The sequence below is a fragment of the Vigna unguiculata genome, chromosome 1 (genome assembly GCF_004118075.2).
Source record: "Vigna unguiculata cultivar IT97K-499-35 chromosome 1, ASM411807v1, whole genome shotgun sequence".
In the NCBI taxonomy this organism is placed as follows: Eukaryota; Viridiplantae; Streptophyta; class Magnoliopsida; order Fabales; family Fabaceae; genus Vigna; species Vigna unguiculata.
In genome coordinates this window covers 15,600,781-15,613,813 of record NC_040279.1, presented here as the reverse complement: position 1 = coordinate 15,613,813, position 13,033 = coordinate 15,600,781, and the positions used below count along the sequence as shown (strand labels likewise).

The 13,033-nt window shown below is 32.3% G+C and overlaps 2 protein-coding genes and 1 long non-coding RNA gene across 3 annotated transcripts; all 3 read right to left on the bottom strand.

The window, feature by feature from the left end:
- Positions 1-4,221: 4,221 nt before the first annotated feature.
- On the bottom strand, positions 4,222-6,554 carry LOC114188703. The gene is made up of 10 exons (XM_028077318.1): positions 6,328-6,554; positions 5,934-6,247; positions 5,767-5,870; positions 5,481-5,674; positions 5,163-5,395; positions 4,914-5,081; positions 4,732-4,839; positions 4,560-4,635; positions 4,392-4,487; positions 4,222-4,314 (listed from the first exon to the last, which is right to left on the bottom strand). The coding sequence occupies exons 1-10, from the start codon at positions 6,466-6,468 to the stop codon at positions 4,222-4,224; spliced, it is 1,527 nt and encodes a 508-aa protein (XP_027933119.1). The 5' UTR covers positions 6,469-6,554.
- Positions 6,555-6,663: 109 nt separating this feature from the next.
- On the bottom strand, positions 6,664-9,861 carry LOC114185701. The gene is made up of 4 exons (XR_003604888.1): positions 9,550-9,861; positions 9,395-9,462; positions 6,929-7,232; positions 6,664-6,849 (listed from the first exon to the last, which is right to left on the bottom strand). It is a non-coding gene; the product is annotated as an uncharacterized LOC114185701 (long non-coding RNA).
- A 728-nt stretch (positions 9,862-10,589) lies between these two features.
- Positions 10,590-12,806, bottom strand: LOC114188698. Its single transcript, XM_028077302.1, has one exon. The coding sequence runs from the start codon at positions 12,804-12,806 to the stop codon at positions 10,590-10,592; it is 2,217 nt and encodes a 738-aa protein (XP_027933103.1).
- Between the last annotated feature and the right edge of the window lie 227 nt (positions 12,807-13,033).

Here is a 13,033-nt window from a genome sequence, read left to right as displayed (position 1 = left end):
ACTGATGGAAATGATGACGATGCTCAAGGTGAATATAAAGTTGTACCCGATGATGAGGATATGAGTACAAATGATCATTTTCAAGAGCAAAGTTGTGAGAACAATACAATGGAGGAACCAAGTGAAATTGAAGAGCCAACAGTATTCGAAGATGAAACTGAAGCATCTACTATTGCAATTAACTTGGTTAATGATGAAGCACCAAAGTCAACAACACCAGGTGAAAATTTTTGCTCACAAGATGAGATTACAAGGATTACTGATGATCCGCATAACCATCCAAATACACCTGATGATGCTCAAGTTGAGTTGAAGCCACACATTTCACACATCAAGTTTGTTGATGTGAATGATGCAAATAAGTTTTCAGTGGTTATCTTTGTTGACATTGCTGCAGAAAAAGAAGAAAGGTTTATGCCCACAATTTATATTTTGGCTTAATTATGAAAATGATGTAAAAATATGACTTTTGAAATTATTTTTACAAAAACAATTAATAACGAAAATTTGAAAATTGTTATAAAATAATGTTGAAAAAGTAATAATTAATTATAAATTTTTTTATTACATTATTTTATAAGTATTTATTTAATAAAATATGTACTTTTCATTTATACATATTAATATTTTTTCCACAACAAATCAAACTTATATAATGATAATTTTTAATCATATTTAAAATAAAGGACAACTTGGTAATCTTTTTTTTTTCTTAATTTAAATTTTAACTTTTAATCTATCACATCCATTAAATCACTCACAAACTTCAACAAAATTTACTCTAAATTCACTCACTTTCACCTTTAATCCCCTTAAAGTGAACAAGACAAGCTTCACACTCTAATCCACTTGAATGCATCCTCTCCGTCTCCCTCCAATCAACGTCGAGGGATAGAGAGGAGAAGGAAGAGGGAAATTCCTCTATTTTTCAATCATTTATGTTATGCAATGATTTGAGGGTGATATCAAGATTACAATTATGTCCTCAATTTATTTTTCGACTTAATTATGAAAATGATGTAAAAATATGTCTTTCAAAATTATATTTACAAAAATAATTAACAACAACATTTGAAGATATTTATAAAATAGGTTTAAAAAGTAAATATCAATTATAAAATTTTTTATTACATTATTTTATAAATATTTTCTTATTAAAATATGTTACTTTCATTTATACTTTTAATATTTTTTTTACGACAAATCAAACTTATTAAATGATAATTTTTAATTATTTTTAAAATAAAGGACAATTTTGTAATCTTGTTTTTGTTTGATTTAAATATAAATTTTAATCTATCACATGTAATAAATGACTCATAAACTTTAAGCAACTTTACTCTAAATCCACCCACTTTCACCTTTAATCCACTTAAAGTGAACAACATAAACTTCACACTCTAATCCACTTGAATTCATCATCTCCCTCTCCTGCCAATCAACCTTGACGGAGAGAGAGGGGAAGGCAAATGGAAATTTTTCTATTTTTCTATCATCTCTGTTATGCAATGATTTGAGGTTGATATCAAGTTTTCAATTATGTCCGCAATTTATTTTTCAACTTAATTATGAAAATGATGTAAAAATATGGCTTTTGAAATTATTTTTACAAAAAATAGTTAATAACGAAAATTTGAAAATTTTCGAAAATAAGGTTTAAAAAGTAATTGTTAATTACAGATTTTTTTATTACATGATTTCATAAATACTTTTTATTAAAATATATTGATTTCATTTATACATTTTAATATTTTTTCTTCGACAAATAAAATTTATATAATGATAATTTTTAATCTTTTTTAAAATAAAGGACAATTTGGTAATCTTGTTTTTCCTTGATTTAAATATAATTTTTAATTTATCACATCCATCAAATCACTCACAAACTTTAACAAACTTACTCTAAATCCACCCTCTTTCACCTTTAATGAACTTAAAGTGAACAAGACAAGCTTCACACTCTAATCCACTTGAATTCATCCCCTCTGTCTCCCTCCAATCAGCGTTGAGGGATAGAGAGGGGAAGGAAGAAGGAAGTTTCTCTATTTTTCAATCATCTATTTTATGCAATGGTTTGAGGGTGATATCAAGATTACAATTATGTCCGCAATATATTTTTCAACTTAATTAAGAAAATGATGTAAAAATATGGCTTTTGAAAGTATTTTTTCAAAAATAATTAATAACAAAAATTTGAAAATTGTTATAAAATAAGTTTTAAAAAGTAATTATTGATTATAAATTTTTTTATTACATTATTTTATAAATATTTTTTTATTAAAATATGTTATTTTCATTTATACATATTAATATTTTTTCTACAACAAATCAAACTTATATAATGATAATTTTTAATCATATTTAAAATAAAGGACAATTTGGTAATCTTGTTTTTATTATTTAAATATAATTTTTAATCTATCACATCTATCAAATATCTCACAAACTTCAACAAACTTTAATCTAAGTCAAATCACTTTCAACTTTAATCCCCTTAAAGTGAACAAGACAAGCTTTGTAACGCCCCAAATTTTGGGATGTCACGAAACATTAGAAAATTTTTGTGTTTAGCGAAAAAGGAAATAAACATTTAAAATGTACTAATAAAACTTTTAATTTAATTTAAATTACATAGCTCAACTCGTCACTTTGTCAAAAGCTTCCAATAATATTTGTGATCAAAAGAAAATTACATATACTTTAGTATCTGATTTAAAACAACTAAATAAATATAAAAGCTCCCAAGTTCATCCCAGCCTCTCGTCGATCTACTCCATGCCAAAAGCATTTGCATTATCATTTGCTCCCGTATAACACACACGTTATACGATCATTGCACATACAGCAAACACACAAACAAACAAATAGGGGTAAGCTAACCATAAACAATGATATTCATAAAAGAAATTCTTAAATAAAATATGTCGAATAATACTCAACATCGCATTCAAGTAACACTTAATCAAAATTCAATTAATCATGCCAAACCAAACATAACATCACATTCATCTCAATTCCTCTTCACATATAGTAATCATAAATAATCTTTGGTTTTCCGTGGCCTCTCACCCCACAACAACATCTAGTTTCCTAGAACAGATGGTTCGATGTGTCCTGCTTAATGCAGCCAGACTATCTCCCTCATCCCTCAAGGAATATTGAGTAAAAACATCGATGCATCGCACATCGGGCACTATACTCGCAACGAGCCGAAATAATGAGAAACATCTTTCCCTTCCCCACTGCTTCACACAGGCGAGAGGGTACAACACTCGAACCAATCCTCTACCACTGTTTCACACAGGCGAAGAGGACCCCTTTCCACTGTTTCACACAGGCGAAAGAGTCTCCACTAGGCTCCTAGGTACGAAAAATCTCGCAACATTTAATTCCACCAAGAGCTCTTCAACAAGGCAAACCACTCTCAACATGCAACACATGAGAATTTATATATTGCCAACAAAATACATGCCACCACATCATACATGGGAATTAAAGTTTCATCACATCACCCCATCAACTTATCAAATAATACATTTGTCTACCAAATCCAACGAGTGAGATTCATTCAACCACAACTTAACATCACACTTAAGTAATCACTAGTGTAAAATAGGCTTTTTATACCGGTTAAAAAAAGGCTTTTTATACCGGTTATAGCATCGGTATAGATGCAGGTGGTATAGAATGTTTGATCTTTCTACAGCGATTCCATGATAGGTATAAAAAAATTATTTTTTATACCATTTCTAAAAACCGGTATAGAAAGTCCTCTTGGAAATGGAAAGTTATGTAAAAAAAATGACTTACTACACCGATTATAGTTCCAACCGGTATAAAAAATTACACATTTTACACCAAGTATGACCTTAACCGGTATAAAAAGTGATTTATTATTTTTTTATGAAACATTCGTTTATGCTTCTTACCACATACCAAACCTGTATATAATTACCCAAAACATCCAGAAAACAAATCTCATTCAATCTAATATTTACTTGAAATAGAATCTATTGTTTATATGAAATATAATACTACTCCAAAACGAATATAAGTCATAAAACACCTAACATCATCTTATATACTGTATGTAATAACCCAAAACATCCAGAAAACAAATCTCATTCAATCTAATATATACATGAAATAGAATCTAATGTTTATATAAAATATAATACTACTCCAAAACAAATTACTATATAAGTCATAAAACACCTAACATCATCTTATATAAACACTTAAAAGAAACGAAGCCCATTGCTCACGAACTTCCTTCAAGACTCCTTGATCCATTGGAGATGTGTCATTGAAAATCTACACAATGAATAGTTGAGTCAACAATCTTTTAGTGATAAATACTTAAGATGTGATTTATAAATTGTACATATTACCATATCCCATGAGTCAACAATGTTTGCGGATATGATTCTATGCATGTGCCTCATGGTATAATATCCACACTCATAGCTTCCCGGTTGACGTGAGCACTACAAGTTAAATTCATATAATGTCATAAATTTGATAATTGTATTTCAACAGTTTGAAGATTAACTACTTACAGTTGGCGCAATGAACTGCAACTTCTTTCTAGAAGTGATTTGTTGTCCCTGCAACCTAGAATGAGCCTCAACCGCTCTGTAAAATTTAATGTATATTGAAATTTTGCCTAATATGGAACTTAGTAAAATTAAATTATATAACACAAAAAATAAGTTAATAAAAAAAACTTACGCTTGTAAAGTACTTTTAATTTTCAGAGTGTTAGGCTTCTTGTGTAATGAACACAAAAGAACCACAACAAACTTCTGAGGAAGAATTACCAACAACTGCCAATGACCCCTACAGATTCAAATACCATTATATACAATTAAGTTCTACATAAATATAATTTAATGTATAAAAGACATTCTTACTGCTGCAAATAAGGCGCTAAGTACACTTCTTTTTTCCCAACATCAAATGCCTCTAATAGGTACTTTTGAACCTCTTCACTTTTATTCCCAACACCTTGAATGGCAATAGGATCAATAAATCCATATATGTGATCATTCTTCTTCTCAGTGCATCTACGATGTAAATACCTTAAACATTGAAAATAAATAATATAAGAATAACATATTGAATATATTCAAACTTCATAAAAGTAATAAAAGTTTACTTACAACAACCAAAGTTGTATTACTGATATACATAACATATCAGTGCTAGAGAGAACTTCAAAAATATCCTTTTGACATATAAAAAAAGGGGTGTTGAAGGTCCTATTTGTGGCTTGGGGAGGCATTTCTAATTGTATAGGTTGCAAGGCGATAGTCGCTGCCATTGCACCAAGTCGTTCTAGAATTGTCTGTTGTGGTAATGATTCATTCACATCTTCCTTTTCTTGTACTCTAATCTGCTATACATATTTAAAGTATTAAATAACATTAGTATACACCGATGTAAATAAATGCATAATTAAAACAAGTAAGGACAATTACCTCCTTTGCAATTACTTTTGCTAATCTAACTGGCCAAAGGATAAAATTTCCAGGGGCCTGCCCCACTGTCTTAACCTCTTGAGTGGGCACTGGGACTAGAGCAGTAGCATCTCGAACATCTACAACCACTACTCTCATCATATCATCTGCAATGGTTGCATGGTGTACGGTTGACCCCAATGCATACATTTTACCTAAGGTAACCAAATAATATTTGTAAAATAAATAAGACAATATAGTTAGGCTAAAACAAATACATGCAAAACAATATAATTAGACAAATTACCTAAAGCCACCAAGGACTGCAAGAGATCATCAATGAACAACTCGTAATCTGCATCACCAATGAGAGAAGCCTCTTCAAGAGGAACATCACAACTCCCCTTTGTGCTTACACAAATAATAGAAGGTTATTGATGAGGATTACAAGGCTGGGCTGAGGGAGAGGCTAACTCTGCTCTCATGTATGATAACAATTGTGCCTTCATATCAAAGTACTCTTTCTTCATCTCCTTCTTAATCTCCTCCCTAATTTCCTCCCTCATTTGTTCTCTCATTTCTTCTTTGATGGACATGATAACTTCCTCATTGATATTTACTTTATTATGATTAGCTGATGGAGGACCAAAGAATTGACGGATGCCTACAAATTTTCCAACACCACGAACACGTCCAGGATGCTCTGGACGACCAATGGCAACTGCCAATATGTCCTCACGCCCCTGTGGAATGAATGATCCTTGTGTGCTTTGCTCGACCAGTTCATCCTACAACACAAAAACTTTAAGTTAAGATTAAAAAAATATATTAATACACATCTAAAAATAAATTAGTTTGAGTTACTTACAATACGCCTAGCTACGCTTTCTGTTTCTACAGATATGTAATCCCCTGTTGGTTTTTGACGAGCTCTTTTCCATTTATCATGACGAGGAGGATGAGTAACAGTAGTCCCACTGGAATTAGAGGCAGATGCCTCTTTCATCATCTTCTGCTCCAATTTATCATAACCCCCACGAGACAATCTATGGGGGTGGACATTCTTTCTTGCTATCTCTTGTGCAGCTTTCCTCTTAGCCTATGAGCACCAAAGTATAAAGAATGATTTATTTTAGAAATATGTTCAATTAAATAGTTAAACCTACATATAATATGAATTTACCTGAAAGATAGGATTTAATCGCCTTTCCTTAAAAGCCTGCCATGTGTCTTCATCAAGGAACGGATACTTCTCACAAGGGTTTTTATCACTTAAGGGACCATAGATATAACGACTTGTAAGGTCCGTCTTAAAACCCTTCCATCGTTCCCCAGCAAATGAAATCCATTTCGTCCTCAACAGATTACTATTTGGGACATCATATGTGACCTGTATAATAAGAATGGATTACATATGTTAAATATCAGTTATATGTATGTAATAAATTATATAAGTTAAGATTTCATACTTGGACACTTAGCCAAATCTGATTCTTTACTGTCTCTGGAACATGGTCCCAATCATCTATAAGAATGGATGACTTGCTCCTACCAAGCAAGGCCACATAGCTGGTGAATTTTGTGCTATTATCTCCCAAAGCTTTACCAGTTTGCATATCAAATTGGATAGGCAATCTTTGATCCGCACTACGACTGACTGTTAACTCCCTCAACCTAGTTCCACGCCTACCATTTTTTTTGGTACATGTATGAATCTTGTCCCCACCTTATGAAGGTGGAAGGTCACCAAATGGTGTGTCACCGGGCATTTCCCTATTCAAATAAATAATTGTTAGTGAAAATTAATAAATAATTTCTATTTAACATTTACATGCATCAATTAGTCTCCAGCTAAGTCAGCCACAAACTCAATACAGTGAATCATCAACAAAAGTAATGAAACTCGGGTATTCCCTCAAACTGATAATAAATCAAGTCAATAACTTTTCTTTTCAATTTCACAAACTAAACTTAATCTCTGTGCCAGATTGTAGCTGCATTAGCAAAAAACTGTTCAGTAACCGGGGAGAGTTGTGACTATGTAGGTCAAAAAGTAAGTGACAAATAAGCATGACAGATGATTCTTCAAAATGAATTATAAAGAAGTACTGCTAACATTTTTACGTATCAATTTAGACATTTATAAAAATGTTACTAGAACATTTTGTTAGGGGAAGATGTAGAAAGGCAAGTAAAAAAGTTTAAAACTAGAACATATAAGCATAAGTAAATGAACAGGTTTTGAACTGTTAGCAAAGGATAAAAATTTTGCTATTGAAGTGATTTGTACACAAGTCCAAGGCTAGAAACACATTGGTAATTGTCATCATGCACAGGTGTAGATCATGATGTCGTTGAAAATTTTATTTTGAGAAATAAATAAATGAAATTGAATGACAAAAGGATACATAATGAACAATAGACTTATAATATCAATTTCAAAATTTACATTGGATGTAACAGAGGAATCAAGACAAGAAAAATGATTAGAGTTGTGTACTTACTATCAACTGGGATCTAATGTGCTTAAGAGATGAGAAGTCTTTATTTGGATGGATTCTGGAAACTTCAATGAAAACAATTTAATAAACGAAGATAAAAGTACATTTCAATTATCAGCAAAAGAAAAACCATCTGCAAGAGAATCGAAAAGAGAATAAGAGAAATAAATAAGATAAAAGCTAACTTTTGCTTTTTTCAACAACCACAGTTGTCGCTACACCCAGATCATATACAAACACATATATTACATCTGTTCTTTAAGATAACTCGCACAATATGTGACACATATTATATAAAATATGACACACTTATTACATTACTAGCATCTACATCAAAATTTATAATCAATATAAATATCAATACATAGTGTTAAATGTGAATTTTATAATTTATATTTATATTTATATTGTATACATATTTTATAGAAATCAGTTGGATTTCTTTTGCATTTGGGAGATGGATTTCAAGTTTTCTTATGTTTAATAAATTTAGGTTAAGTATCCTAGAAGTTGGAAATAGGACAATGGTACTTCAATTTTTGTGAATGAAAAACTCTATTGATAGCTTTAAAAAAGGAAACTTTGTGCTTTAAAAAAAGAAAGATTTTGTAATGAATGCTATTATGAAATAAAGTTAGGTGTCTCGTCTTTCCTTGGTCATGACTTTTGGAGGAAAACTGGGCGATTCCAAGGCTGTTATGTGCGTTTAATTAAATGGTAAAGTAGGATAAAAGTTGAAATTGGGGCCATCATACGTTGATTTTTATGCAAATATTAGAACTTTACATACGCAAATGAAAATACTTTTTGCTTTCTTAACATTATCATCAGCTTTATGTAATAAAAAATAAGAGCTGCATGTAAGGTTGTGTGAAAAGAAGAACTATTATTAATATACAGGATATTGAATCCACATAAAATGGAATTAATGGTGGAAAAACAACCTTGTATAAATTTTTGTACACAATATAACTAATATTAAAACGAAACATGTTTGTAATATATGTACTTTAAAACATACTCTATTATGTTTTATGTATAAAAGACAAAACTGTCGGGAAACAAGAAAAGAGTTAACTGGTGAATAAAAAAAGATGATTACATCATCATCAGCCATGAAAGAAAATATGAGAAACATGACATCCCATGTTTTGCCAAACTATCTGTGCTGGGAAATTTGTCTCCCAGAATATGTGTTCCTCAGAAATTATAAACCTCTGATTTCATCAACTAGCTAGAGCATATATATATATATATATATATATATCTTAGGGCTAAACCACATAATCTTAGTTGAACTCATATTATCTACCTACCTACCATCCTATTTATCTATCTGCTATCTATATATTCACATAAAAAATTGATATGCAACTTTAAGGTTTTAAAGAATATTCACGTAATCATATAGAAAAAGTAGAATATAAAAGTTACCTGAAAGCAATGGATATTAGGTTATCTTGTTTGTAATGGCTTCAGATCAAAACTTTGAACCTACCCACCTATGAAGAATATGAAAGAAATAAAGATGAAGTGAACCACATGAATTGTAGTTTTTAAAACAATGAACAAGAAGGGATAAAATGTACCAATTAACTTGAACTGAGAAAGATGAAGAGCGTGAAGAAAAGCCACACACAAGTTTATGAGCACATAAATAAATGGGTCAAGTTAGAATGTTCTCCCATAACCCTTCATTGTGGTCATCACGTACGACATGAACATCATCTACTTCATTGTCGACATTCAAGGTCGGCATATTTGATGAGAAGGATGGAGTTTCGCTAATATCAAGTATCAATTCATCAATGTAATCAGTATAATGTATGGTTCTGCCTTGGAGAACCACTGACCATCTTTTGTTAGCGGGATCAGTGACATAAAACACTTGTTTTGCTTGAGATGCCATGATGAATGGCTCTTTACTATAACCTTTCTTTTCTAGGTCAACCAAGGTAAAACCTAGATCATCAGTCTTCACGCCAGTATTACCATCAACCCACTTACATTTAAAAATAGGTACTCTGAAACTTGTGTAATCTATTACCCAAATATCTTCAATTACACCAAAGTAGCACATTGAGGCCATAATCGGATATTTATCCTTTGAACTTGAGAAATGCATTGATTCAGCTACAACCATTACTCCACTATTCTGTGTGGTGCTTTTTTCATCTTCGTCTTTTGTATGAAATGTATAATTGTTTATATCATACCCACTCCAGCATAAGACATCATAGTTTGGCTCACTTGCTAGCCAATTTAATGTATCAGAAGTTGTATTGTCATTTTGAACCTGTTGTTTGAACCACTTCAAAAAAGTTTTGTTATGCTCATTAATGACCCACTTTTGAGACATTCGTAGATTATTTCTCTTCACAATATCTTTATGAGCACTTAAATAGGGGATGACTTCTTTAGTGTTATTCAATATATATAAATGTGCTTGGAGAACTTCATCTCTACTCAGAGTTATAACTTTTGCACTTCGAGTACCCTTACCAGCACCTCTTTCATGGTAACGAGACTTCGGTACCCCTATAGCTTCAACTTGTGATAAGTAGTCTGTACAGAACTCAATAGCTTCCTCTACAATATATCTTTCAACAATTGATGCTTCTGGACGATATTAGTTCTTTACATACCCTTTCAATATCTTCATGTATCGTTCAATAGGGTACATCCATCGTAAGAATACTGGACCACAAATTCTAACTTCTCGGACTAAATGAATAATTAGATGGACCATAATATCAAAGAATGATGGAGGAAAGTACATCTCCAATTGACACAATATGAGTACAGCCTCATCTTCTAACTGATCCAACTTCTCAATATCGATAACCTTACTACATATTGCATTAAAAAAGAAGCACAATCTTGTTAAGGTATATCTAACATTCTTAGGCAATATGCCTCGAATAGCCACTGGTAGAAGTTGTTGCATCAATACATGACAATCATGAGATTTTAACCCAAGTAATTTTAGATCTTTCATGGATACAAGTCTTTTAAAATTGGAAGAGTAACCTAGTGGAACTTTCACACCTTGTAAAATCTCACAAAAACTTCTCTTCTCTTGTTTAGACAATGTGTGACATGCTGGAGGCAAGTATGTTCGCTTACCATGTGATTGTGGAGCTAATTGTTCTCTTATACCCATTTCAACTAAGTCCAAACGAGCATTTAGACTATCTTTCGTCTTGCCTTGAATATTGAGGAGTGTTCCGATAATACTATCACACACATTTTTCTCTACATGCATAACATCTATACAATGTCTCACATCGAGCACCCTCCAATATGGGAGATCAAAGAAAATTGATCTTTTCTTCCACATGTTGCTTGAAGTGCCTTTATTTTTCATCTTTCCAAACACATCCCCAATGTCTTTCACACGCTCATATACTTGTGATCCACTTAAAACCATTGGAGCTAATTCATTTTCTTGACACCCATTAAATGCTTTCTTCAATTTACGATATGGATGGTTTGTACTAAGAAATCTTCTATGTCCAAGGTATACTGTTTTCCTTCCATGTTGTAGTTGATGGTGACATGTGCCTTCTTCACATATAGGGCATGCTTTGTGACCCTTAGTGCTATATCCACTTAAATTACCATATGCTGGAAAGTCATTGATTGTACAAAATAACATGGCATGCAACTTGAATGAATCACTAGTGTACCCATCAAACATATCAACACCCTCCTCCCATAACATCTTCAAATCTTCAACTAATGGGGTTAAATAAATATCAATGTCGTTTCCTGGTTGTCTTGGACCCGAGATCATCAAGGATAACATAACATATTTGCGTTTCATGCACAACCAAGGAGGTAAATTATAAATCACTAATAGAACAGGCCATGAACTATGTTTACTGCTCAAGTTACCATATGGATTCATTCCATCTGTAGCAAGTCCAAATCTAATGTTCCTTGAATCATTGGAGAAATTTGGGAACATGGAATCAATTTTCTTCCATTGCAAACCATCTGCCGGATGTCTCAAATGGCCATCTGTTGTACGTCCATCTACATGCCATCTCATGAGTTTTGCATCATTTGCATTGCTGAATAAATGTTTCAACTGTGGAACTATAGGAAGATACCACAAAACTTTTGCCGGAGGACCCTTACTATATGATTCAAACTCACTATGTTTCTGTTTGTATCGTGACACCCCACATCGTGGACATTGATGTAACATGGCTAACTCCTTCCTGTACAAGACATAATCGTTTGGGCATGCATGAATTTTTTGATACTCCATACCCATCGGACACAATATCTTCTTCGCATCATAATTGCGTGTTGGCAACGTGTTACCTTTAGGAAGCATGTCACTCAACAACTCAAGTAATTCCGTGAAGCTTTTATCAGTCCACCCATTTCTTGCCTTCACATTGAACAATTTTAATACCGCTGACAATCGAGTATACTTAGTGCATTCTGCGTACAGAGGTTTTTCTGCGTCATTGCACAAATTGTCATACACATTTGCACGTTGAAAGGAATCATGTCCAATATCACGAATCATTTCCTCCATTCGATCATCCATCTCTAGATCAACTTCTTCTACTTCAGACACATCTACACTTGGCATGTCTATTAATTCACCATGCCATATCCACTTTGTGTAGCTCTTTAAGAAACCATCACAAAGAACATGCTCCCGAATAACGTCAGTTGGCAGTTTTCTCTCATTCAAACAATTAACACAGGGGCAGTAGAATTTTCCATTATTATCCGGAACATTCATATTTGCAAATTCAAGAAATTCTTCTACTCCGTTCTCATATTCATTTGTTGTGCGTAAAAAATTTATCCAACTCCGATCCATTGTTGTGTGTATAAATTAACACCACTACTTTTGGTTAGAGCTCAGAAACAGCCAAACACGTAGTCCAATCTGTGAACTCAACATTACCATCATTTAATATAACATAACAACTCATTTGACTACATCACTACATCATTATACAAAATAGGGCAGAAAATCATGTAGTAAACAGTTCTATAGAAGAAACAAGCAGTCTCTGCCAGAAACAAAGAACTACGACATCAAAC